Source organism: Anser brachyrhynchus (genome assembly GCF_964034855.1).
Source record: "Anser brachyrhynchus genome assembly, chromosome: 2".
In the NCBI taxonomy this organism is placed as follows: domain Eukaryota; kingdom Metazoa; phylum Chordata; class Aves; order Anseriformes; family Anatidae; genus Anser; species Anser brachyrhynchus.
In genome coordinates this window covers 127,007,113-127,033,194 of record NC_137695.1, presented here as the reverse complement: position 1 = coordinate 127,033,194, position 26,082 = coordinate 127,007,113, and the positions used below count along the sequence as shown (strand labels likewise).

The following is a 26,082-nucleotide window of genomic DNA, read 5'->3' as shown; positions in this document are numbered from 1 at the left end:
AAGATAAACTTGCGTAGTATTTAGCCTTTTCTGTCAATTGGTAATTTTTTTTTCTCTGATACCGTCCTCTTGCTTTGTCTTACCTGCAAAATGTGTGGAAATAGAATGGCAAATTTTTCTATTGGAGTTCTAGCAAGAGTTTGTTGTTGGCCTGGCACTCTGCACCCTAGTGCAAGTGAGAAAGCTCTGGGGTTTAGAGGACTACACTTACTGTGATTGTCCTGAGCTCTGCTGACCCTTTGACCAAGTATGATTTTACATTTTGATCTACCTTTTCAACAGAAAATGGAAAGATCCTAATGTATTGCTGTCAGTTCTTGAAATACATGCTTCATTACACTCGTAAGGTAAAGAAAACTAGCAAAGTAGTGTTTTCTTTTGCTGTGGGAACATAACTGGCACATAATAGTTGCTATATAGATATTTCTTAGATCATAGTTTATTTTAAGTTGGATTCTCCCAGTTACAAGGTGCAGCTGAAAAGAAAATGTAAACCTTGATTTTAGCGTAGCTACTGCAATAAACACAAATTGCAGAATGAGATCTGTATTTATTTTGGAACAAATACTGTTTACTTTGGGAGTACTGTATTTAATCCAAATGCACTTGTTCATGCAAGCAAGCAGAATAGGATTTAAATCACTTTTTCTATTAGAAAATAACGGGCTCTGTTGTATATTTTACAGCAGTTAAATGTCCAGTGCATTAGAGAACTTCTGAGTCATCATCTCCAACAATGAGTTTGTTAAATAATTTCAGTTCTTAGTCCTCCATGCTTATAATAGTTTTCCATCTTTTTATAGCTAATAACCTTAATTTTATTTCTTTGTTTTGATTTGACATTTTAACCATGAAACATGTTTTTTTGTTTTGTTTTGTTTTTGTTTGTTTGTTTTTGTTTTCTTTTTTCTTTTTGCTTGTTTGTTTTTTTACACTATAAGTTTCTCTTTATAGTCTTAAGTTTAATATGGGAGTGTTTTTAAAGTCTTCACTGCCTGATTTAATTCCTTGACTGTTCATCCACAAATTGTCAGACAGAATGAAGTGGATTTCAAGAACTCTCTTTGTTCTTCATATCCTGTGCCTGACCCACAGGTAATCTGCACCTTTTTTCTTCAGCGATGAATAATTGTGGTGGGAAAGAAGAGAAAATGTTAGGGTCACAAAGTGCAGGCTAGACAGAGATGACAGGTCCTGCCAATTGAGTGCCAGTATTGAGAACCTGCGAACCGTAGTCTCTGCTTTTTCACATGGATTTATGTTGTATGTTAGCAGGCATTCCAGGATGATGGGTTAGGAAGTTCAGCACTTAAGCCTTTATTGCCTCGGCTTGAAAGGAAGTGTGGAGTTCTTTTGTATGTTTAGCAAGTACAGTAGAGGCTTATTTGCCACAGGGTGTGCATATATACAGGTTCAGGTGTGGTGTTGTTTCACTTTATGTTGATTTTCTAAACTGCACAAATACTAGAGATTTTGCTGTCCTTCCAGTCAAGAAAAAAAAATGGAGATTTACTTGTTGAGTTTAATTACTGTAATTAAATAACATTGGGATCCTTGCATGCTATTTTTCTAAAATTAGAATAGAGATTAGTTGGAGTAATCAGCTATAAGTAAAAAGATGGAGAAAACAATTGATTTGTAATAATAATTAAAAAAAAAAAAAAGTCAGTCACAACCTAGCAAACTAGCTTTGGAATTTGTATGCACCTTTGTTTCCCAAAGACACACATTGTGATGGTTTATAGAAGTTCCAAATATCTGTGGAGCAGATACTAACCTAAAAGGGGATATTTCTGATTTCTAGACGAGACATACACAGAGATATTCCTGTTGTAAAAAAGTACCTAACACATAGCAGCTTACATGAGAATTATTTTTTTTTAATTAAGGGTTTTCAGATACACCACATTTATAAAGGATTGCAGCTTTAACTTGTTATGCCAGATCTGTTCTCACATGTACATGACCACATTTCTCTACCGTTCAGTAGGGAAAATGAAGCAGTGGATATAATTGCGTAATGACAGATATGAGAGGAACAGAGAATCCCAGCAATCATTTCCTGTGAGTTGGCCAGCTTCCAGGTTGTCTCAATGGACACGCTGATGTAAAGGCAAAATGAAAATAGCTTGTTCTGAAGTTTTGGGATTTTTTTTTCCTTTTTTTTTTTTTCTTTTCCTGTCATTTTACTTTGCAGACTAAGGTATTGAAACAGTTAGTTGACAGCATGGTGTTAGTTTTCTCATGGTAAATTAGGAAGATTAAGCAAATGTGGAAATGTATTTTAGCTATAGTCAGCAGATTTGGGATGGTAATACTGTGGCATCCTCTGAGGTTACGTTCATAACATTATTCACATTATTCCTTTTCATAGTGTGCAAAGTTGTCCAGTTATCTTACACTCAATGTTTATTCAAAGGCAGAAAACTTATTAGATTTATTTTGTTAGTCTTTTAACACAGAAATGTAGAAGATCAACATGCTAGCCATTACATCACTCCACTTGGCATGCGGTATTGGCACAGATAAGAGGAACTCCTGTAGCAGCCTTAATCTCTTTTTTTTTATTATTATTATTATTTTTCCTACAGTAAATTGAGTAGTAAGGCATATTTTACATAATTATGGCAGAAGTGCACAACTTGACGGGTGGTAGTGAAGGAACAAAGTAATATAAATATTTGCAGAACATTTCTGCCATAACTTAATGCTTTGCATATGAATCTTTATAAAAATCTGAAGTTAGTTTAAAGGAACAATTCCAGAAGGCTACATAGGTTCAGGCATTTTAAGAGCTGTGAATGATGACTGGAGCATCTCTGGGAGTTTTTGGCTCATCATACAAAAACAGAAAAGAGAAGGAAGAAAAGTTAGCAGGAAGGAGTTAGCAAATGCTCTGGGAATGGAGGAGGGAGAAGACAGAAGCTTTCCATGTACAAGGCTTAGGGTAGACTCATCTAGTCATTCATTTTCAATTGTTTTTCTTTGGCTTAGTGCATTTCACTGGAGACATTTTTTGACTTAGCAAACAACTGCAGCAATTTTAAGGAGCTCCTGCAAGCATATATCTGCCATTGGTCCCAGCCCCAAATCAGAGCTGATGGAAGGGAATGCAGGAACAAGCCTTGATTATTCTGTGCAACATCAGTTGGTTTAACTTAGCTGCTGCAGGAGATGTGTTTCAAGCTAAGCTACCAGTTGTGGCATTGGAAGGTCTGAGGGGTACAAGGCTTGTTTTCCCCTAGGCTATATGATAAATCCTAGTACCATCACCAATGATGTATCTATGTGCATGCTTTCAGCATGCTTTAAGCATGTTGATAGAGTCCTCCCTCACCGATGTTTGTACTTTAAAAGTATGTGGAAAATACCTCCTTTCTCTCCACAATTGCTTATTTGGGGTTCTCCCTCTTAAAGGCTTTTAAATCGTCCTGCATTTCACAGTTTGCTCTCTTTCATGGCGCCATTTCTATAACAAAAAGCCCTGCTCTCTCTCTTTGCAGAAGATGAATTAAATGCAAATGCAATAAAATACAATTCTTCCATGAGGCCTTTTGAACAAATCTCCCCAGCTCCCAGGCAGTGCTTCCTCGAGACAGCTCCGGGCTGCTGTGCTGAGCGCAGTCTGGCTGCTATCCCGAACACCAGTCCTGCTCCTGCCATCCTGCCACACTCCTGCCCATCCCTGCAGCCATCAAGTCAGTGTGCTGACCTCTCAGAAAACTGACCAAGGAAAAGCACCAACCTGGGTGTCTACCCTCTGATTGCTGGCTGGCCTTGGCTGTAAGGGAAGGGGGAAATGCATCTGCAGGACAGCAGCTTGCTGTTCCCAGCCTGTGCAGCTTGACTCCATCTCATGCTTATCTCTCTAAAGGGCAGCATACCTCCTCCTTGTGGAGCGTGTTTTCAACACTGAGCAAATGTTATGGCAACAGCCTTCTTGACTGTCTAGGAAGTTATTAAATAATGCCACATTTTCAGCAAATGTTGCTGGCTCCTTTGGCTTGTACTACCATAGCTGCAGGGGAGTAAACTCCTGTGGGTGGGAGACTTGAGATCAGGGTTCCCACTTGAGCTGTCTGAGTCACTCTGAATAATTCTGTCTCCCCTGACTGGGGGAGAGTCAGAGCAGAGTCACTTACCTAGCCTAAATTGCTTTTTGGGAATATCTGTCCTGTCCTGTACCTGCTCCTCACGCAGTGAAGTTGTATATGGCACCATGCATAGTGTCTTTTATAATTTCTGTATGTTTTATTCACCCAAATCCCATTTTCAAAGGTAAGTTAAGTGCTTTGGCAATGGCTTTATTAAAATCAGTGCAATTTAGGTGGACCTATGCAAGAATAGGATTTAGGTGTCTTAAGATGCTTTGCACTTCTGAACATATTATCCCTGAACTATACGAACTGCATTTAGCTTTCCAGAGAGAGCTCCCAAAGCACAGAGCTGCATCTCAGCCTGCCTGCCTGAAATCTAAACCTTCAGTGCAAACATGTCATCACTTGTAGTCCCTCATGAAGATTTCAAACTGGATACACGGAAGTTGCAAGGTCAACACCTTTAGGAGCAAAACACAGCTTGCTGCATAATCTTTATACATAAGCCACGGGATACTTTGCTCCTCACTTGCCAATTCAGGCTATTTTAAAAGAGAATCCAACAATTTTAGTGTTCTGCTTTGGAGCTGACTACTAAACTGATTCTATCATAATAAAATACATCTGCATAATAACATGTATTTGCAGTGTTTCTACAGGGACTTTCAATATTAATTTCAAATATCACTTTGCCAGAGAAATTAGAGGGACAACACTAGTACTGTATTTCCTACAAAAGTCTTACAAAAGTTTTAAATATATTCTGTAAAGTTTTAAAATGATAAACCTACAAACAATCCATTTTTGTTTTGTTTTGTTTTGTTTTCTGTATTGTTGTTTAGCCCTAAGCTGGTTCCCACCACAAAAGCTATTTTGGGAAGTAATTGAGGAATTTATGAGTCTTTATATTTTCATTATCTTATATGTAAAATGTTATATCTTTTCAAAAAAGTACTAATTGGAAATGCATACTTTATCTGTTGATCAATGTAAAACTTCATTGTGTTATACCCCTGGTTATGATGAATATTGAGTGAACTGCTATTTTAAAGTGTTGAACATGTGGGTACTTGCTTATACCTAGTCAGGGAACTGGACAGTGTCTCAGATGATTGTCTTTGCTCAAGAGCAAAATGCTCCACAGAAAGAAATCAGATGAAAACAAACACCAGGTGTTCAAAAAGAAAGTTGGACCAGATCAATTAACAGTGGGCAAGTAACTGGCTTATTTGAAGAGTTATTGCTAAATAACTTCACTGCTAAAAGAGCAATTGCTAAATGAGTGTTTTTCCTTCCTATGTTCAGGGGTTGAAAAATGCACCCCATCAGTCATTAACACAAAGTCAAGTCAGCTAGACAGCGTGAAAAAATACCTGGCACTCAGATCTCACATTTAGCCTGAAAGCAGTGCCCTGCCACTCAAGAGGAACAAAACAGTTGTGCACTGTTTGTGACCTTCCTTTAGTTGTAACGTAGTGTCAATCACATTTGTCTTCAGTCCTTTCCAAATTATAACATGTATCACTTGTGCTTTAAATTTTGCTGACTTGACTTTTTTCTTCTCACTAAAGAGGATGCTCTCCATTATATGCAGTATTTCACATGAAATTTGTGAGGTTTATGACCTTTTCTTCACTTTGCTTGCTTTCTTGACACAGTTTCTCAGCCTTTACTTCACCAGTTTTGGTCTTTATTTTTTGTTGTTGTTGTTTGTTTTGTTTTGTTTTGTATTCTCTCCAAAATCTCTCTTTCAAAACTGTGATTTATATCATTTGCTTAATTTCAGTTCTCACTTTCTAACTACCAAACAGACAGTTAGAAGAAAGGGAAGAAGATCTGACATATCCCAGGGCTTGTGATGGTCCTAAGACCTTGCACTGTAATATAAAGTTCCAAGTCCTCAGGTCCTCTCTAACTGTGGGATCTAAGGTGTGATGGTCTCATCCGTCATGATTCTGTTTTTCACCTGAGAGAGTGAAATTAAGAAGTTTGTAAAGTTATTCATTTTTTCAGCCTCTCCTTTAAGATGATCTTGTACTCCTTCTTTCAGTTTTATGCTTGCTACAAAAAAAAAAAAAAAAAAAGTATCTTTCTCCAAAATTTTTGTTTTGAATCTTTTTCTCCAGCAACTTTTTCCAGTTGTCATTCATCATTTCCAAGCTGGCAGAGGTGGCTATTGACTTGATAATTTTCACTACTACATTGGCAATTCAAGCTTAAGTTTTCTATCCATGGAGACCCAGATAGAACACACTGAGTGCAATGGAAGAAAAACTAAAATGGGTAACTTTGGAGGGTGTCTTTTCAACCGCTTATACTCAGTGCACATTCAATTGTTAACTTCACAGGCATTTGGATGGAAAGTTACTTTTTGGTTTTAAAAAACAACAACACAACTTATTTTATTTGAATTTGATAACTTGCTGAAGAAGCTTCTGGATTTTTTTAGCCAAGTTGGTTTTCAAAGCTTTGCAACACATGTTCACACTTGTAGTTTCAGCTGTGTCTGTACATCTAATACATTTGGTCTGCCTTTGGAGGAAATTTACTGTATGGTGGTTAAATATGAGCAAATGCACTGTCGTCTTTCCTGTGCTGGTTGTCATTTTGCCTCTATTACTATTACTATTGTATATAAAATATACAAGAGTGTGTATTAGAAGAAGTCCATGTTGTAGAAGTGCAAAAGACCACAAATTACTCTTCAAAATCATTTGAAAAGTTTCTGAGGTATTTTTCATAGACCCATGTTTTTAAAAATCTAAAATTCACAGCCATCATGTGAGGCCAAATAGATTTCTTCAGCTCTTTTCTTATCTGAGGTTGTTGACCTCAGGAGAGGAGGAGAAGGTTACAGGGTCAAAGTCTTTTCCTCCTTGGAGCTTGCTGCTTGCTGGGAGAGGGTTGGCTGGAAAATAGATGTTTTAGAAAAAGGGTTGAGGGTCATGATTTTAATTCTGTTAGGGAACAGCTGGTTTGAGTTTCTTTCCACTTCTATCTTCCCTCCCTTCCTCACAAATCCATGGAGAGAGAAAAATTTGTTCAGAGGAAAGCAGTAACACAAAAATAAAGGACTGCAATATTTTCATATTTAAAATAGATCATGTTTGTTATAGGATTTCACATTAAGTGAGAAAAGAGGAAATTATTAAAATAACTCAAATCCATTATGTTTCAGGCACTGAATTGAGATTGATCTACAGTGCCAGAGGTCTATTTGTTTTCCTGCCAAATGTTAAATCGTTAATAGTAATGCTTTAAAGTTTTTAGTGGATAAACAATATGCATTATGATTTTAAATTTAGCGATGGACAAAGGTAATTATAAATATGCCGTGTTAGTTTGCATGCAAGTTGCTGAAGAAAGATGGTTTCATCTGGCTATTTCTGTTCAGATTTTCTTCATCATTGCATGCTGCTTTCATGCACTAAGACCAAAGAGAGAGAAGGAAACTCACAACTCTCAAATGAATGGCAAACTAGGAACAGATTTTTTGTCTGCAGTCCTCTGAAACGCTGGCCTCAGGCTGTGTTGGTGTGTGGCTCAACAGCAATCAGAGGTCATAATTTCATTGGCGGTTAGCATCAGGTTTAATTTTTCTAATATGTTACATTTACCAAAATGTCTGGTTTCAGTTACACTTATGCACTGACTGAATCAGCTTTGAGCAGCATGATGTTTTAAGGTACCTGAAAGGCTACAAGAACGTTTATGGAACACATATGCTAATTGTTTTTAACCACTTTCCTTTCTAAACACAAAAATGTGTTTTTGGAAAGCCATTTAACAGTAGTAGCTAATCATGGTGTGTGTTTATTCTAAGAAATGAGCACAAGGAATAGGTAAAATAGTTGTTTTAACAAGACTGCCATCTACTGATTTCCACAATTAAAAATATCCCTGATGAGTAGATTGCTCGTGTTTTTTTATAGCTTTATTTTTAAGATTTGCAAGATCAAGAAAATCCTAAAGTCTTTCTTTCACCTTAGGAATGCGACCAGGTTCACATTGATGACGTGTCTTCAGATGACAACGGTCAAGATTTAAGGTACAAGAGAACTGACAGAGATAAAATGTTGCTTTGCAAGTTCCTCCCTGGGAAAGTGATAAACTGCTGTAACGCTTACAGTAGCCCATTGTCTTTTTAGCTGTTTTAGCCTTTGCAACCCAGCAGTGAGTAGCTGGTGGTTGAATGTGGCCTATTGCATTCAGTTAATTTTGGGGTTTTCTTATCTCTAAATAGCACCTATAACTTTGGAACGGATGGCTTTCCCGCAGCTGCCACCAGTGCTAATTTGTGCCTCGCAACGGGCGTGCGTGGAGGAGTCGACTGGATGAGAAAATTGGCTTTCCGCTACAGACGAGTAAAAGAAATATACAATACCTACAAAAACAATGTTGGAGGCAAGTGACTATGAAGCATATAACAAATATGAATGAGAAGCAGCAAAAAGGAAGGATTTTTGTTTTCTGTTGCTTTTTTAACATTGTAATATTTAACAAGCTGTTTAGTTGGCGCTGTGTGGAAACTTGTGTCTGAACTAATGAAAGCAAAGGAAAATGAGAGAATGTCACTTAATTTCGGTGCAGACATGCCCTTATCTACTCCGCAGGTCTTCTTGGTCCAGCAAAAAGAGAGGCATGGTTACAACTAAGAGCAGAAATTGAAGCTCTGACAGATTCTTGGTTAACACTTGCACTGAAAGCACTCACCCTTATTCATTCAAGGTGAGTATGAAGAGCACGGAGTAGTTACAAAACATTAGGATGTCTGCTGGTGATTTAGAAGAGGCTGCCTGCTCTGGTGGACAAAACACTGGCCTGGGGGACCTTCTTCTCATTCTTTGTTCTGGTCTGACGCTGATGTTCTATACTTTGATCTCCCATAAGGTGGAGAAAAATAAGTTTCTTCACAAAGTAAGTGACAATAATAATGATAAAGGGTTCTGATGGGAGGGATAAGGTTTTCTTTGTTTGGATTTGATTTGATTTTTTGTTTCATTTTGTTAAAAAAAAAAATGTTTGTGTTTTCTATTCCACAGGACAAATTGTGTGAATATTCTTGTAACAACTACTCAACTAATTCCAGCTCTGGCAAAAGTCTTGTTGTATGGATTAGGGGTAGTATTTCCCATAGAGAATATTTACAGCGCAACTAAAATAGGTGAGCTATTTTTATAATGTTGTGCTATATGTGTAGCTGTAATTCTAAATGGAAAGCTACTGTAGTCTCTATGTATTTTTTCTTAATACATATTTAGAAGTATACAGATTAATAATTGATCTCATGAAATACATTTCATGCTAAGGCACCTTAAAAGTGCTTATTTATGCATGTCATGATCCAGCACAGAAAACTTCATTAATCTCTATAAACAGTGATGCAGCCTCTGTTAGAAGGAAATATAATCATATTTGTTATGTGTTTTCTCAAAATTGTGAATGCATATTGCTGCTTAGATGGCTTATTGGTAGGTTGTCGGTAGAGACCACTGCAGTCATCTCAGATTAACAGAATAAATTCTGTGAAGGTAAGCCTTGGCTGCATTGATTTTCATGTGCTCTGGAGCAAATTTTGGTAAACAATTTACCAGAAGCAAGAATGTTTTGTTGCGGAATGTAATTATTTAAGTTCATTCATACTGACTGTAATAAGCTTCAGCCAGGCAAATGTTTATTTCTGTTTTCTGGTTCAATATAAAAGATGTTATTATGAGCATGTAGAGGTACATGGTACCAGATGGCAATGGTGCTTGTAGTTTTTAACATGATTATGACGTATCTGTTCTGTCTCAGATTCCCTCAAAATTGTGGGCTACATGAAAACATTTTTAATGTGTTCTTAAGTATCTATAATACAGGAAGCTCAAATGGCCAAGAAAAAAATGGTGGGTTATTTTTGTTTGGTTTTGTTTTTTTAAAAAACTTGGTTGAGAATTCTGTATAGAAATTAGATAGCAGTGCCCTAAAAGATTTAAAACCAATTCCTGGATAGAAATGTAACTGTACCTGTCTGTAGAATCCTTAAGGTGAATTAGAACATTGAATTATAATACTTTAAATACACATTTTAATTACAACTTAGTAGTAAATATTCACTTATAACTTTAAGAACACAGGATGGCAGGTACTTTTGGAATACTGCGTCCAGTCACTGACTGTCACAGAAAATCATGAGATTTTTGTAACATGACACAACTCATAATTTTCAAGAATGTTTTACCTAGTTAGTGTTGCAGGTTTTTTATGCCTAGTGCTACTGTTAAAGTGTGTCAGTGAGTGGTTTGGTTTCTATTGTCCTGTAGCTGAAATAACTATTTTGAAAATTACAATTCTTCCTGTCAGTTGCTCTAGACACCCAGTAGACAGACAGGTAAGCATGCATTATGACCAGACTGAAGGGATCTTTCAGAATGGGAGAATTTAAGAAAACTTGACTGTAAGCATTCACTTACGTTCTGGCTTCCCAGTATCGGTACCTTGTATGTACAGAATTGGGATCATTTCCCTAGGTCTATGCAGTGAAGTAATGAGCCAAGTTAATGGATCCCACTGTAGGATCAAGGACCTTACCCATGTATTGGATTACAGGCCTTTAAATCCAAATCTTTTTGGCAACCTCCTGCGTCAGGATACTACTGTTCCAGGAGCTGTGATTAATCTTGTCACAGGTTGCAGAGAAAAAGCTAGAATTTCTACTCAGATTCAATCAATTTACTCTGTTGAGGAATCTGGCTGTACACAGCTGGTAGAGAGTTCTCCTGGTGGGGAAATCCCCTCCGAAACCTGTCTCAGATTAGTGCAGGAGACAAGAAAGGTGATATTGCAGACCTCTGGTATGCTACATCTACCATGTCGTGTGCATTTAAGGACCTTTCAGGGCAGATTTGAATGCTGCCTGTCAGCTGCTCTGGCAGAAGCAAAGCTTCAGTGGGCTTTGGAGCACCAGGAGAGGTGCCATCCTGCAGGAGAGGCTCTTCTCCCTTCTCTCGCAGTAGTTGTAATTATGTATTCAAAGTTTTGGGGGGTCCAAGCTAAAGTAGTAGCAGGTGATTTCATGATATCCCATGACCACCTATCCTGAATAGTCTGTTTTGTTTTTTGGTTTTGTTTTGTTTTTTTTCTTCCAGGAAAGGAAAGTTGTTTTGAGCGAATAATTCAGAGATTTGGAAGGAAAGTAGTGTATGTGGTTATAGGGGATGGTGTTGAAGAAGAACAAGGCGCAAAGAAGGTAATGGCTCTTTTTCAAGATTTCAGGGGTCTGAAAGTAAAATCATCCTTTTGTTAGATATGGAACAGTGTATACTGGCATTTGATTTTTGTATCTTTGCTTTATGAATTATAACATTTTGATCATATCTAGTAGATAGCTGCATAAAACTGTAGATAATGATGTGTCCTGCTGTTCTCCAAAAGACACATTATGCTAGCTATGTATGTTTGGTGTATTTCAAAAAGGAGCCAGAAAATGGGTCCTGGCTTCTGTGCCAAGAACTAATAGTTCTGTTTTCATTGGCATCCCAAAATACCACATCGGATGTTATGAATATAAGCAAAAAATGGTGATTCTTACTGATCAAAAGCAGTGTGCTATTTGACCGTATGAAATACATATGTCACACCTTGAATAGGTATGTAGGGCTGGAGTACTTACACATAAATTTCAGTTTTCTTGTGGGTCCATAATTTCAACTCAGTATTCAGGTAAATACTCGTGGCTTGTCCTGCATTCATAACCTCAGTTAACTGAGCAGAGGATACTATTTGCATGTGTATTTATTATTTTTTTTCTTTCCTCTGGGAGAAAGGGAAAAAATCATATTTTTTTTCCCCAGTGTGGAGTAAGCTCCTTAAAGAGCAATACTTCCTGCTGGCAAATAATAAGCAGTATTCCTAGCCTCACTCTTTTATCAAAGAGAAGCAGATATGGAGTCTTCGCTTGAAGGAATGAGGCATAATTTTGACTATTGGAACAATAGGAGAAAGAATATGAAAATGGGCATTTTGATTATTGCTTCCTTTTACAGGTAAATTGCTTTTACACAACTTCTCTTTTACCACAAAAAATTTCTGTGATACTTCTATATCTGTTTCCACTGTAACTTTCTAAATTGGCAGAGTAAAACAAATTAGCCCAGATGGCATTTTACCAGATGCACCAATGACTGGTTTTGCTTCATGAAATCTGGTTTTTGTGCCCCTGGAGCATTTCAGGGAGGTTCCCGGCTTGTCCCGGCACTTTGCAGAGCATCAGTTTCATATATCCCTTTGGCGGACGGACGGGAACAGTTTGCTCCTTTCTCCTTCAGAAATGCCTTTCATCTTTGCAGAGAAATGTTTTCCCGCTGTAAATGATTACATTTTAAAAGCTGCATTTAAGATCAGTAGAAAAAAAAATCTTCTTTGTTCCTTTTCTGTTGCTCGGTGAAATAGTGTTGTATATGATAATGGCAGGAGTAGTCCTTTTTGGTAACATTATCTAATTCACTGCTTTTTTCAACAGGAAACATGATTCAGAAAAGCATAAGAAAAAGCCTTTCCAGTTGCTAAGAGGTGTAGCAGCATAGAAAGTTCCTTTGTGCCATTGCTTCTGTATATTCTTTCTTGGTGGAAGGAATTTTCAGATTTAAAGTATGTTAGATGCTCTGGATTAAATTATCTCCTACAGCAATGCCAGAGAAGTCAATAAGTGTACCAGCAGCCCAGCCTTTCTGCAGAAACTATTAATTTGATTAAGGGAAATGCTTCTTTGATTTTTGTCCTGCTCCACCTAAAAACAATTCACCATTGCAAGTTGTGACGGTAGGGTTTGCCCTCGGATGCGTCAAGAGAAAGAGCCACACAGTGCCTTGCTGTACTGGAAGCTGCTCCCAACTCAGATGATGCCTTATTGATTATCCGTTCCTCAGATTTTTTTAGCATTATAAGGAGGAGTAAGCATGGGAATGCACCCTAGAGTATGCTTAAGGTTAAGACATATGCCCTGCCTAATGAATAAATGGTATTGCTGTATTAGAAAATTGTAAAAGCCTAGATCTTCTCCAGCGAGTGTGGAAAGAAACCAGGATCTACCCCTACAGAAAGTGTGAAGCCCATCAACCCAAACTGACGTGACTGTCTCCATTACCTTTCTTATCCCCCTCACACTGTAGGGGCTTCCTTTCCATCAGCATATTGGATTTTGAGATATTCTCAAGGGAGGGACAGATTTTATGTTATTCCTTTGTACTGTGCTTTGCTGAAGGGCTTTGGCCTGTGGGGAAGCCCTTAGTGTATGTGCATTTCTTTACATAGGACACAGACAGTACATCCTTCTTTAATGTTTGAATAGCCCTTCACTGATTACTCTAGTGAGTATTTTTAAGTGAGCATATAAATTCAAATGTATTTCATATGAAAGGTTTTTATTCCGAGTCTTTAGTGAAAAGAGCTGAACTTCAAGCTTAGGAGGTGATAAAGATAAGGTTTTTTATTAAAAATAATTTACCAAAAATTTAGTCAATTGCTTAATCATGAAACAAGGTTTTTCATTTTAGTCCTTTATTTAATCTAAATCTTGAGTCAATACAATGAAAGAAAGGAAAAATAATCTTTTTTCTATTGCTTTTATTGTAAAAATTCAATAATACATACTTTTTAATACAGGTGAAAAGGTCATTGCTGTTTTGAAAAAAAAAATTTGGGACAGACATTTTTAGTAAATTGCCTCCTTTGATCGATGAAAATAAATACAACACACTGAGGAAACCGCATACTCTTACACTTCATGCAGCATGGGACAAGCCATGGTATCAACACCTTGGCTGAGCTGTCACTTCCTGCAAAATATTTTATAAGACAATTAAAATCCTCAGGACGTTTGCATTACAGGCTGAGGAGAAATCGTACCCTTCTGGATCAGTTCAGCAAGCAGTCAGGGCAGCTGTAGCTCCAGGGTTCACGTGGAGGTTGCTACCTTTGGATCTGCTTCCCCAGGAGAAGAGGGAGAGGAGGGAAGAGAGAAGAGGGGGGAGAGGCAAGGGGTGCACGGGGATGGGTACAGTGTGGGGACATGTGCCTGCAGCAAGCCCAGGCATGGGGCTGCCTTCTTGCCCTGCATACATCTGCATGCCACTGCAGTGACATAAGTTTCTAGGTTTCTCTGCCAGAGACTCTGTTGTCTTGTTTGTTGTTGGGTTTTTTTGTTGTTGTTGTTTGTTTTGTTTTTGTTTTTCCTTTTCCCTTTTTTTTGAGCTCTTCTTTTGCATTTGCATTTAGAGACACAGTTGGGAAGTATCCATAAGGCAGAAAAAAGTCCTGCATTTTCCTACTTAGGAGAATCCTCCAAAGGGTTTCTCATTTGCCAGATGAGACAAAGGAGGAGGATCTCTCCATGGAGGAGCTGGATTTTAAATCAGGTGATTTGGGAGAGCCTAGGCAAATCAGTTTCTCCCTTTGTCTCTGAAATGGTTGCACTGCTTTGGAGGGAAATTGAGAGGAAAAATCATAAATCTTCATGGAGCAATAAATAGAATATAAATGGGTATCCAATCTGCCACTGCTTTAAAGCTTGCAGTCACACTGTGCTGCTCAGGTTTGGGGTAGGAAGCAAAGACGACTGCTTAGCAAAATCTGGCAGAAACACAACAAAAATACTGTTAAAGATGACAGAAACTTATGAGTTTTCTATTCAAATGTGTCACAAATCTCAGGAGTAAGGTTTTTTTAGAAATATGTATTCATTTCAGGGAAGGAGGATAGTCTGCACTTTTCAGTATTGCCATCAGAAAATGTCTTTGGTTTGTGCATGTGTTGAATAGAAAGACTTTCATTTATTTGGTTGAATAAAATAGTTGAAGATTGGTTCTTTTAGTAAATATATGCTGAAAAATAATACTGTTTCTATTTCAGAAATGAATTACCTTAATATGTTTAGGTCATTGAATAATTTTATAAATATTAGATTTACTAAATTAATAATTTAATTTTTCATGCTTTTACCAAATTAACACAAAGTCAAACTTTCACCACCACATTTCATTTCAAAATTTCATTAAAACAGTCCTAAATGAATTTATTATCAAGTATCATATATTATTAAATATCTTCAAAATGATTTCATGCCTTTTAGTAGAAAAAAGCTTCATATTTACTTGGAAGATACTGAAATAGTAAACAAAATCCTTGTTTTACTACCAGTCTAGTCATATGTTCCTCCAATAAGCAATAAGAAAAGCTTTCTCATAGTTTCATTAGCATCCAGTTACACTGCTTGTTTATTAGTGGTTAGCATTTGTCGTCCATTCTCGCGCAGTAGTAAATGAGATATTAGCATTTTTTCATGCGCCCAGAATAGAAGACACGTGTTGTGCATGACATGTGTGGTAAGTGTTGGCAGAGAGGGCTTTCTGAAGGCAATATGTAGTAAATATATATCCAAAGAAACTCTTGTCTGCTCATTTAGTAAGAAAAAATGGGACTCTGCCTCATGGCTGTGTTGCCACTGTTGACAATAGTTGTAGATATGTGGGGCATGGTAATACAGGAATAATGTGCAAGGTTTTGTATGACCATTCTGTTACTTCAAGCATTTTTTTTTGTACAGTCATTTGTTTTCTTAGATAAGGTGAAAATTATTGTATATACCTAGTAAACACTCATGCATATATATAGACACATATGTGTACGAGACTGCATATACACACACAGGCACATGCATATAGCTATATATAGATCTGTATCACGTTTGTTTCCCCTCCTCTTAGCTAGAAGTCTTAGAAGTCTGTGCTGTAGGGTCAAACTGATAGAGATCTGAATCAGCCACATTCGACCCATGCACGGAGCGCCCATGCAGATTCCAGTCCCCGTGCAGCCGCTGCGTTCCTAGCGTGTTTCATTTCTTGGGAGTGTACTGCCGGTCCTTTGACCTATATGCAGGAGAACTGAAAATAATTATAATCCTGAGATTTACACAACCTCTTTGTTTTCACGGGACTCTCCAGGCTCTCATTCCACACCTCACTCTTATAACTGAATGGTATAAATGGAGGTATACTCCTTTCACAGACAGACATAAATAAAGCAGAGGACACTAAAGTGAATTTCGAACTTGCAAAGATATAGCCAAAATAATGACCACTTAAAGTTTTGGTTTAAAATCTGACCATAAACAGCTGAGGGTAATCGAAAACTCAATATTGCATATGGGCATCTTAGCAAGAATCGCTGTGATTTGATTTAGCAGAAACTAAACCTTCTGTTAAAACAATCAGGATCTTTAACTGCCCTAGAAGCCTGGTGTGTGTACACTCTGTGATGCTGAGGTTGTTACTAGGGAAGCAGTATAATGCTGGAGCTGCATGAGGTGGGAGCTGGAAGCCAAGAATTTATTACTACAATTCTCCCTATTCATTAGTTTGCTGTATGACCTTGGAGGGCTTCCATGTCATTGACTCTTGGCTTCTGCATAGACACTATTCAAAGGCAGATGTCCACCAAACCCCTCACCGCACGACAGCTTTGGTATGCGATTTACACTCCTCTGACCCAGTGGCTGAGGCAGAACTGGTGCAAAGCCAACAGCAAGAGCTGGGAAACCAGGTACATGCTGCCTCGCAGCTCGTGAGAGGAGAGGGAAACTGCAGCCGTGCAAGAAAGGGAGGCAGCACTGCTGAGTGCCCCCAGTCTGCAAACACGGCTCAGATCAGCTGCAAACACAAACCTGTACCTGTTTGTCCTTGATGTAATGCCCCTATCAGATGTTACAAGTTCTGCCAGGAGGTTCTTGCAGCCTCTTGCAGTGATAGATAGACAGAAGCTTTTGGAGATCCTGGAGAACAGCATGATGAGGAATTTTTATTTCTCTTTGCTATTGTTCATTCACTTCCTGAGCATGATGCAATAAATGAATCTTTAGGAAAGATTTGAGTTGGAAAGCAGTGGTGCCTGACCTGACAGTGAAGAGGACAGACTGTCTGTGTGGTGTAACAGGAAAGACACTGGGAGCTGTAACTCAATGAGCTAATTGCATCTAGTTTCTGTTACTGGTGGAGCATAGAAGCAACTCAATAGAAGTCTAGATTGAAGATGCTGAAATAGTAGATGTCATGTTTAATGCTTCCTTCTTAAGGAGAGAAGTAATGTGTAAATGTGTTTTGAAAATAATCTAAACATTTGTTCCAACATCTCACTTGTCTCCAATTATTATCCCCCCCCCCCCCCCCCAAACAGCTGTGGCTCACTTATTTATCTTCAAGCTGAGACTTAGTCAGTTCTTTCTTAAGTCTTTGTGACAATCCAGAGTAAAACAAAGTAGAAGAGGAACTGTTCCAGTGGTGCCTTCTTGTCAGTCATTTTATTTTCTTCCTGAAGAAATTTCTTTATTGTAAAAGCAAACTCTGCATGAGGACATATGTTGACACATCCGTATTACATTTTATTCCAGATCATGAGTGTCATACTAAAGCAGATCGTCCTCTTCACTATCCTTTGACTAACATCCCAGAGGTTTTTTGGGGAAAAAAAAAATTTGATTTCTTTTGGGCAGAACTAAACAAGAGGTGCTCACCAAATGCTCTCCAGCTGTTAGTGGGCATTTTTTCCATGGTAGAAAACTAGAGTTATTCTGAAATAAAAACCTTGAAACATGGACACTGGGTGCTCAGCCCCACATCCATCACTCTGCAGTCCCTCCTATTGTGCAATTCTACTTGCTAATACTTGTCCTTAATTTGGTGCATGCTTTCCAGATTCCTTAGAGTGCTCCTTTGCTGGTCATGCACCATTCTTTAGCAAAGCCTTGCTGATTAATATTAATTAATCCAGCATTATCTCCTCCGTCTTTCACAAAAGCAACCGATGATTACTCCTTAGCAGTTGCCACTTGATTTCAGAGAGACTTGCCAATACTCACTTAATTAGGTTTAAGAATCTCTGCTTTATTCCATAAATTGAACCCAATTCATCATCACATTGATATCTGGATTGAAGCATTATCCTCCTAAAAATAATTCGTCTTTATATAGTGACAGATGTTTACCTGAGCGCTAAAGACAAATTTATCATAAGCTCTGTGCTAAGGTGTTTGATTGATGGGGCAGGTTTAGAGCAAATGTGCAGGGTTCACATTAAACATGCACCTGGAAAGAGAGGGTTTCACATTGTGCTTTTATGTTGTTTTCAAAGTTGTTCTCTATTCAAAATTTGAGGATGAAGACCTGAATTAAAGGGGGAGGTCAGCAGAGAAGCGATGATCAGAAGAGATGGAGTTTTGCTGCTGATTTAAATAGAATTTGGAATTTCCTCAGGAACTGCTGAGGGAGGATGAAGAAAACTTTTCTGAGAAACTGTCAATAAAGTGCCTGGGGATCTCAGAAGCTATTGTGATAGTAAATTGCTTGTGGTTTGCCTCCTAAAGATGCTGGACACAAGCTGACCCAATGAAATGGTGAATATGGCCATGTGCAACCTTAAGAATATTGTTGCATTGAAACTATTTTCCCATGGGATTGATAGAAATTTTCCTGAAGAAAGCTGATGGTTATCTTTTTTTTTTTTGTTATTATTTATTTATGCAAAAGTTCTTGCTGACAGTATAATCCTTGTTTTACAGTTTAAAGATAATAAGTATTCTTATTCAGATTTTTAACCTTCACGGATGAGGTAATGTGTGCTTTTTTCTGGTATTTGTTTTTGGTTTCTTCAGGTTCTTTGCGAACATAGTTGTGCTCCAGACTGAGATCTTATTACAGTTAATAGGAAAAAAATATGTATTTATTTTTAAATTGTCCCATATGGAAAATATGTTTTAAGATCAGTGCTAACAAAGAATGATGTTGTACAAACCACCGGGATAAAATTCCCTTCAAAGTGATGTGAGCAACATATGAACTATTCTGAATCATCTTCTGCTACGTTCATAACTCACCTGCCAGGGATAGTTTCCCAAAGAATAAATATGTTTTGATAGTAAATATTACTATCACTTCCTTTCTTTCTTTTTTTTTTTTTTTGATGAAGTCCTGTTCCCTTCCTCGAATTACCCACCTGCTTCATGTATAGAATAGTTTTCCTATTTTTTTTCCTAGAAACAGCATTTTCTTCTGCAATATATGGTAATTTGATTTTCTTAAAAAGAAATGAGAAATCCCTCCCTTCCTTAAGATCTCATGACATTGTTATTCGTGTTGGCAAATAGATGTGCTATTATTGATAATTTATGCTGGAGGATCAGAGAAACCAGAGATAAATGTGAAAGGCTTGGGGGTTTAAGAACTCTGACTCTTGCTTTTTCCTTGCTGTGTTACCTTATTCTTGCAAAAGACAATGGGTGGGTCTAAATACCAGAATGCTTTGGGTTATTTTTACATGTTGTCTGTGCTGTTCACAGCATGCTATGCCATTTTGGAGGATCTCGAGCCACTCTGACCTTATGGCCCTTCACCATGCCTTGGAACTGGAGTACTTGTAGCAGCTCAGCAGCACTTTGAAACCCCAGAGCCTCCTTCTGCCCATGGACGGTATGCCTGTGTCTTGTGTCAGCATTGGACTACAGAACTTTGTGATTTCAACATGTTGACGTACAGCTGCAATTGGTCTTAACCCTTGCCCTTTCAGTAAATGGAGGAGCATGTCTCTTTCTTCAGAACAGCTGTTGACTCTGGTACTGCAAGTCCAACGAAAATAAGCCATGCGAATGTTTTAACAACTCATCTTTACCGTATTTGCTACCAAAAAGAAATGGAAAAGGGAAAAAAAAAAAAAAGAAAAAAAAAAAAGGAAATAAAAGGTTCGTACCTGTGAAGAAAAAAAGGACCTGCAAGTGCTTTGTTGTTTTTAGACTCTTCAATGTGACACACACCGTTTCTTCAACACAGCGAACTTGATTGCACAATGAAGACTGAGATTTTTCAAAATACCAGTGGAGTAATTTTCTTGTAAAGAAGGTTTACTTTTTGGTTTCTCATACCCAGGGTACTCTGTACATCTTTACTTATTTATGAACAGACTATATTTTGACATCATATAACTGAGGATATGTATAATAGGAATAAAGGCTATTATAAGCCTTTGCCTTATGGTACAGCAACTACTTTTGATTTTAGCACATTACAGAGTAGTTTAAAATATGTCTAATTTAAACAAATAGGTACATCACTGAGACAATCATGTACAGGAAGAATTTTTTGTGTAAATTTGTAATAATGAATGATTCTTTTACATATTGTTAAGGTAAATGCTATTGAAAGATAGTAATGCCTTGTTGGTAAAGAATGAGGCCACATGTGCACAAACTGTTGTGCAGTGCCTTATCAATGCGTTGGTTATAAATATGTAGATAATGGATTTTTTTAGATAAATTTGTCAAGACCAAAAGCATGGATGTCAAGTGTCAATAGGAATTGGGTTTTGTTCTTTTCAGCTACTTCTCTACCTTTTTCCTCACTCACCTACTCTGATTATGAAAAGATCAATTTCGTTTACCCCACTAAGGAAATATACATAATATACAACCAAAGAGGAATGCATTGCTGTCTTCTGTTTCCTCTTTTAATGTCAACATATTAACCCTTTTTTAGAGTATTGAAAAATGAATTAACAGATTCATTCCATAAAGAAATATAGAGAGAACACAAATATATTTTAAGACATGACTTAAACTGGCATCTAGGTACCAAATAGTTTTTGTCTTGTCCAAAAATAAAGGAAATTATCATCATCGTTATTTTTAGAAATTAGAAATGGGAATATTTTGGAGAAATTGAACAAGGATACTCATATACATTTAAGTTTTTTAATCCTCTTCCACCAGGAGTCAGATTTTCCTAAGATATAACATCCATTGCCGGCAATGGAAATACTGAAATACTTATTGCCAAGGAGTTAAAATTTGCTTTTCTCTATATCCACTTATAGGACAAACCTAGACTGTGTCTGTCTGTGACTTGTGACTTTTCTAATCTTGAAGGCCATGAGCTATTTGGTCAGATAAACTGTCAGTCTGACTTTTTGGCTTGAATTGTACCAATTCCCTTTGCCTGATTTGAATCTCTTCATTTAAAAAAAAAAAAAAAAAAAAAAAAAGCATCAGCTTTGTTGGTTCATTCTCCAGCTTTTCTTCTTGTTTTCTTTTGCTAAAAACACCAGCCTTGAAACAGCTACCTGCAAAGCTACAAAGCATCAATGTAGCTGCAAAGTAACACCCTTCTCTATTGGAGGAATCATATTGCTGCTAGAATTCAATGTTTGTGGATTGCTTTATTACCAACAAAGAGGTTTTTATCCTACCAAGACTTGCACATGTGCTTTACTTTACCCAGTATGAGTACTGGAATTCACACAGTACTCACACACATACATAAAGCACATTGTGGGTAGTTTTTAGAATTGAGACTATAATTAGCCTTTTTTTTTTCTTCAAGCAAATTAGACAGTGATGGGGAGTTGGTTGAAATTTTTATTTTTTTTTTGGTCTCTTTTCAATTTTTAGTCACTTGCGGACTGAAAAATAAAAGTTTATCTGGGCCTTATTGTACAAAAAGTGTGTTGTGTCCACAATTGTGTACAGAATTTTTCTTCATTAATTTTGTTTTAAATTAATAAAATTGATTTGTGAACATATTAAACAATCCTCTTGTATGCAAGTCTATGATATTTTTGCCCTCTAGGTTTGGAATGGGGAGACATCTCTCTTTTCTGTCCCAAGGCAAAAGTTGTTCACCTGGTTATGCCCTGCTGAGGTGTTAAATAGGATAACAATATTTGTTCCTAGCTTACAAAAGGCTCAGTTAGATGGGTTGTTTTGCTTATCAGGGGGAGCTAGAGAAGATCAGTGCAGAAATGGCTCTACAAATAGGAGTTGGTGCATGGTGTTCCAGAAACCTGTGTCTAAGTGACTTATAAAAAGTGCCTAAATGTCAGGTACTGTGGTGCCTCTGCTGGTTACCCCAGTGCAAACATGCCCTGAATGGATTAACTCCATCGTTCAGACATCTCACTCTGGGCTACGGCAAGTCTCCAAACCTCTGAGGATCTACAGGCCCAAGCATCTCTGGGAGTTAAAGATTTGCATTTGTCTTTTACAAGCATGGAGCAGGGTCACCCTTTAAATCAGGGAAGAAGTGGCAATGCCACCTTTTTAAAGCAGACCCATGTTGGTTTACCATAGACCAATGAAGTGTTGACTCAAGAGTGGGTTTGATTCTCTCTCTTAGTGATGGCGAGGGGTATGCCCATACTCACATCTAGCCTTCCACAAGTTCATGTGAATTAATGGCTTTTAGACTAATCTGCCCAAGAAAAACGGTATTCCTCCTGGTACTGCCATGCCACCTGCACAGAGATTAGTCAAGCTGAAGACTGCAGAAAAGTAAGCGAGCCAGAAGGTGAGTATGGCTGCGTTGAATGGAAAAGCAGGATCAGCCGGAGGAGATACTGTGCTATCAACCATGTATGATTTTTTGCAATGGCTGGTGTAGAGCCCTCTCTGCTCCTCCAACCACAAGCCTTGAAAAGAAGCTTTCTGGACTAGTGAGATCCGAGTTTTGTTGCTGTATTATGGCATGGCTTCAAAGGAGAGAGGGACAGTGCTACAAGGTGGGAAGTGTGAGGCTTAGTTAAAAGTGAGTTTGTGTCTTCTCAGGGTAAAAGGGAATTAAGTCTGCAAAACTTCCTTTTTGAACTAATTGCCTGATTAAAACAGCAGTGACCAAAAGGAGTGCATTGCAGCCATTCCCAGCATGTTGTAGAATTAACTGATGTCTGACACGTTATCTGGGACACTTGATCCTACTGGTGTCTGAGGTGCTGGAATTGCCTGGCAAGTGAGGGCATTAGAAGATTTATGAGAAGAAATGTCTACTTTCCAGCTCCCTTCTGGCTCTGTGAATAAGCTGGGAACCGAGAGTGGATATATCTAAAGAGATCAGACAGCTAAATACAGGGAACTCCAACTCTGAAAACTGTAGTATCTGATAATTTGGGGTAAGGAACAGGATGACAGCTGCATTGCAGTGTCTAAGTCCCACGTTAGGTAACTTGAATTCTTTCTGTATCTGGCCTTTAGCATCTCCCTTGGTCCCATAGAAGAGGAAAATAGCCTGGGAAAGAAAAAAAAAAAAAAAGGTTATGGGCAACAAACTAGGCTGTGGTATTATCAGTCTCCATGTTCCAAACACCTTTACTTTCTTGTATCTTCCACACTTTTTCCTTTCCTACAACAAATGTTTACTTGTGTTCTGCTGCAGTGTAGCTTGTTCTTTTGCTTATTGCAATATCTACAGTTCCACTGTGTGTGAAGGATTCAGTTAGTTCCACTATGCCACCAGGTGCCAGAATTTTATATGTAGGAAGCTGCTTGCCCTTAGAAGGCTCAAGAAGGAGTTTTCTCTGTTACACAGAAGTTGAATTAATTCTTCTAAACAGTAGGATTTGGCACATTCTGGAACAAGAATACTGGCCGTAATTTCACGAGTTTTTGCAACTCACTTTTGCAGACCCTCTGGTATTTACCATCTCATGTGATTACCAGGTTAGAGGCATTTTGGAGACTGAAATCTCCTTGCCAGTTAGCCATGCTTTAGGAAGCCACCTCTAAAACAATCTCCTCTCTACAATGGACGAAATGCACTGCTCAGGCATGCTTCTACACTGATCGTGAAAATGCACTGCCTGCTTCTGTTGAGGTTGTGTTGCGTTTGGTGCTTAGGCTGGTGGATGATCACAATGTTTTAAAGACATCCTCTTTCATCATTACTTCTGATCTCAGATTAATCTTAAACCAAGAACATGAAATTCCAAGTGTTGCTTAGCTCCAAACATTTGCTTCCAAAACTGTCAGGCCTGTAGCTGAACGCTACTTGACAATACTGATGGAGCCTGCGTAGCCTAAATATTCTACATTGTGAATCAGCTCCTTTGATACATGAATAAACATACTCATATTAAAAAATGTTGCCTCGGGTCTCTCATTTATTTTAAACTTTTCCATATTAAAATGATTACATGTACAGGACGCGATGTTTTTGAAGCAAAAGAAGCCAGATGCAATATATTATTTTGCTGTAATCCATTAAAACATTAAGTTTACAGTGGCAAGTCACAATTACAGCTTTACAAACCTTTGCTTACAAAACTTTGATGATGAAATTGAGCTTTTCGTTTATATTTCCATCCTTTTCCTTTAAAACTGACAGCCCAACAAATGAAAGCAAAACCAAAGCCAAGACCAATTGAGTAACTGCTTCTATATATTTGGCACCACCATGGAAGTTGGATGCTTAAATTCTGTCTACAACTTTTCAATGCAGCATCAATGGTTCTTGGAATTAGTCTACTCAAAAAGGCAGCTAAATGCCCTCTGAAGTTGGTGGCTTTCTTTTCTGAGCCAGTCAGCAGTCCGAAAATTAATTATTTTTTAAGGAATGTCACATGAAGACACTATTTAAATCTTTAAAAATAATAATAATAATAAAGGGATTTATGTAGAGTGGAAGAGCATCATGTTATGTAGTTAACATATAAGCTCGTTGTCTGCTTTTCAGAACATGTCAGTACTGCTTGAAGTTTCCATTTCTTAGTTTTCACTGACAGCAATGTTCAGCTGCAATAGCTTTAGCTCTAAGAATGGAATGCATCAGTATCATTAGAGCTTTGTAACTTCGAGGTAGGGCCAAGAAAGTGAAATTAATAATAGCAATTATTGTGTGTCTCTCATGTCTGAAAATCACGCTTAGCAATTAGTACCTTTGCCCCAAAAATGCAAACCAATAAATTGTTAGAAATTCTCCTTTGCATTTTCCTTCAAATTCCTGCTTCTCTCCATTACATGGTTCTTGAATTCTGCCCTGCAATGTGAGCAGAGGACAAGTGTCAAGAGACATGTTGCTTTGTGTCACACGAGAGGCCCAGTCCTGCCCCAACCGTCCCCTGTTCTTTGTCAATGACAAGACTGCACAAGTGCCACTTACGGTCTTCTCCTTTTAGCCAGGGACTGGCTAAGACCTTCCAGCTGCCTCATGCAGGCAATGGGCTAGAAAGAACAGGGAACATGCAGAGGGAAGCACTCAGCTTCCAGGCTGAAAAGAGGGGAGAGATGTGAAGGTTGCAGAGCTCCAAAGAGGGTCTGCAGGGAAACAGGGAGGATTACGGAGCAAAGCACCCAGAAGTCCCAAGTGGCCTCCCAGGAGCTGCCCACTGCTCTGCTCAGGGACCAGGGAGCAGTGAGAGGCTCCACAGTCTCCCTGCTACCCTGTCCCAGCTGTGTCGCTGTGCGTATGGCCAGCTTGGCCACAGCAAGGAGAACAGGGACCGTGCTGTCACTCAAATGGTCCTCAAATGAGGCAGGTGTAAATCAAGGGCAGGCTGGTTGCAGTTCCTCTCCTGGCTTCTCCTGAACCTCTTGCACTGTCCCCATCACTGCTGCACAGCTACTGCACAGCCTTGCCAGGAGGGCCCCAGCAGGATATGGAAATCTGTGGGGTATGTGTCCTGGAGCCCCTCCACAGCCTGTCAGCTGTGTGAACCTTTCCTTAATATATATAAGTAAACTGTGTGAACCATTGTGAAATATATATAAATTGTATGAACCTCTCCATAACATATGTAGATGTTGCCAAGTTTGGTTATGCCAGTGGAACTAGAATGGCGTGTCACTGAGCCTGCTGCCCCACCAACTTTACAGTAAATGGTTTGCAAAATAAAAAGCCCTTTACTCTCATTCTCCAGCAGAGCTATGGGATATAAATAAAACTCTTATATTTGCCTAGCCAACTCATCCATCTTTACAACTGTTTATCATCATTTCATTCTGTGTTACTGCAAATAAACTTTCACATTCTGATACACTAGGGAAAAATATTTTTTTCATTTTATACTAATATTCTACATTGCCACCTCTAGTTTTTAAGTGGCTATTAGTTCCTGTTAATGGTGCTAGAATAACAACAGAAGGAACATAAAAGTACTGGATTTATCCAAAGGGAAAGTATTTGTCTGTCAGCTCCCATGG

The 26,082-nt window shown here is 38.2% G+C and overlaps 1 protein-coding gene across 18 annotated transcripts in view; it reads left to right on the top strand.

Annotated features, from left to right (window-relative positions):
- The window catches only part of EYA1 (EYA transcriptional coactivator and phosphatase 1), a 179,584-nt gene extending 155,584 nt beyond the window's left edge, over nt 1–24,000 (top strand). For all 18 annotated transcript variants that reach the window (XM_080579846.1, XM_080579855.1, XM_080579854.1 and 15 more), the window contains 6 exons: nt 8,087–8,145; nt 8,341–8,501; nt 8,711–8,825; nt 9,140–9,261; nt 11,228–11,328; nt 19,465–24,000. In XM_080579846.1, the coding sequence (XP_080435972.1) occupies nt 8,087–8,145; nt 8,341–8,501; nt 8,711–8,825; nt 9,140–9,261; nt 11,228–11,328; nt 19,465–19,545 (639 nt within the window). In that variant the 3' untranslated portion in view covers nt 19,546–24,000. The remainder of the gene's footprint in view (nt 1–8,086; nt 8,146–8,340; nt 8,502–8,710; nt 8,826–9,139; nt 9,262–11,227; nt 11,329–19,464) is intronic.
- Nucleotides 24,001–26,082: the final 2,082 nt, after the last annotated feature.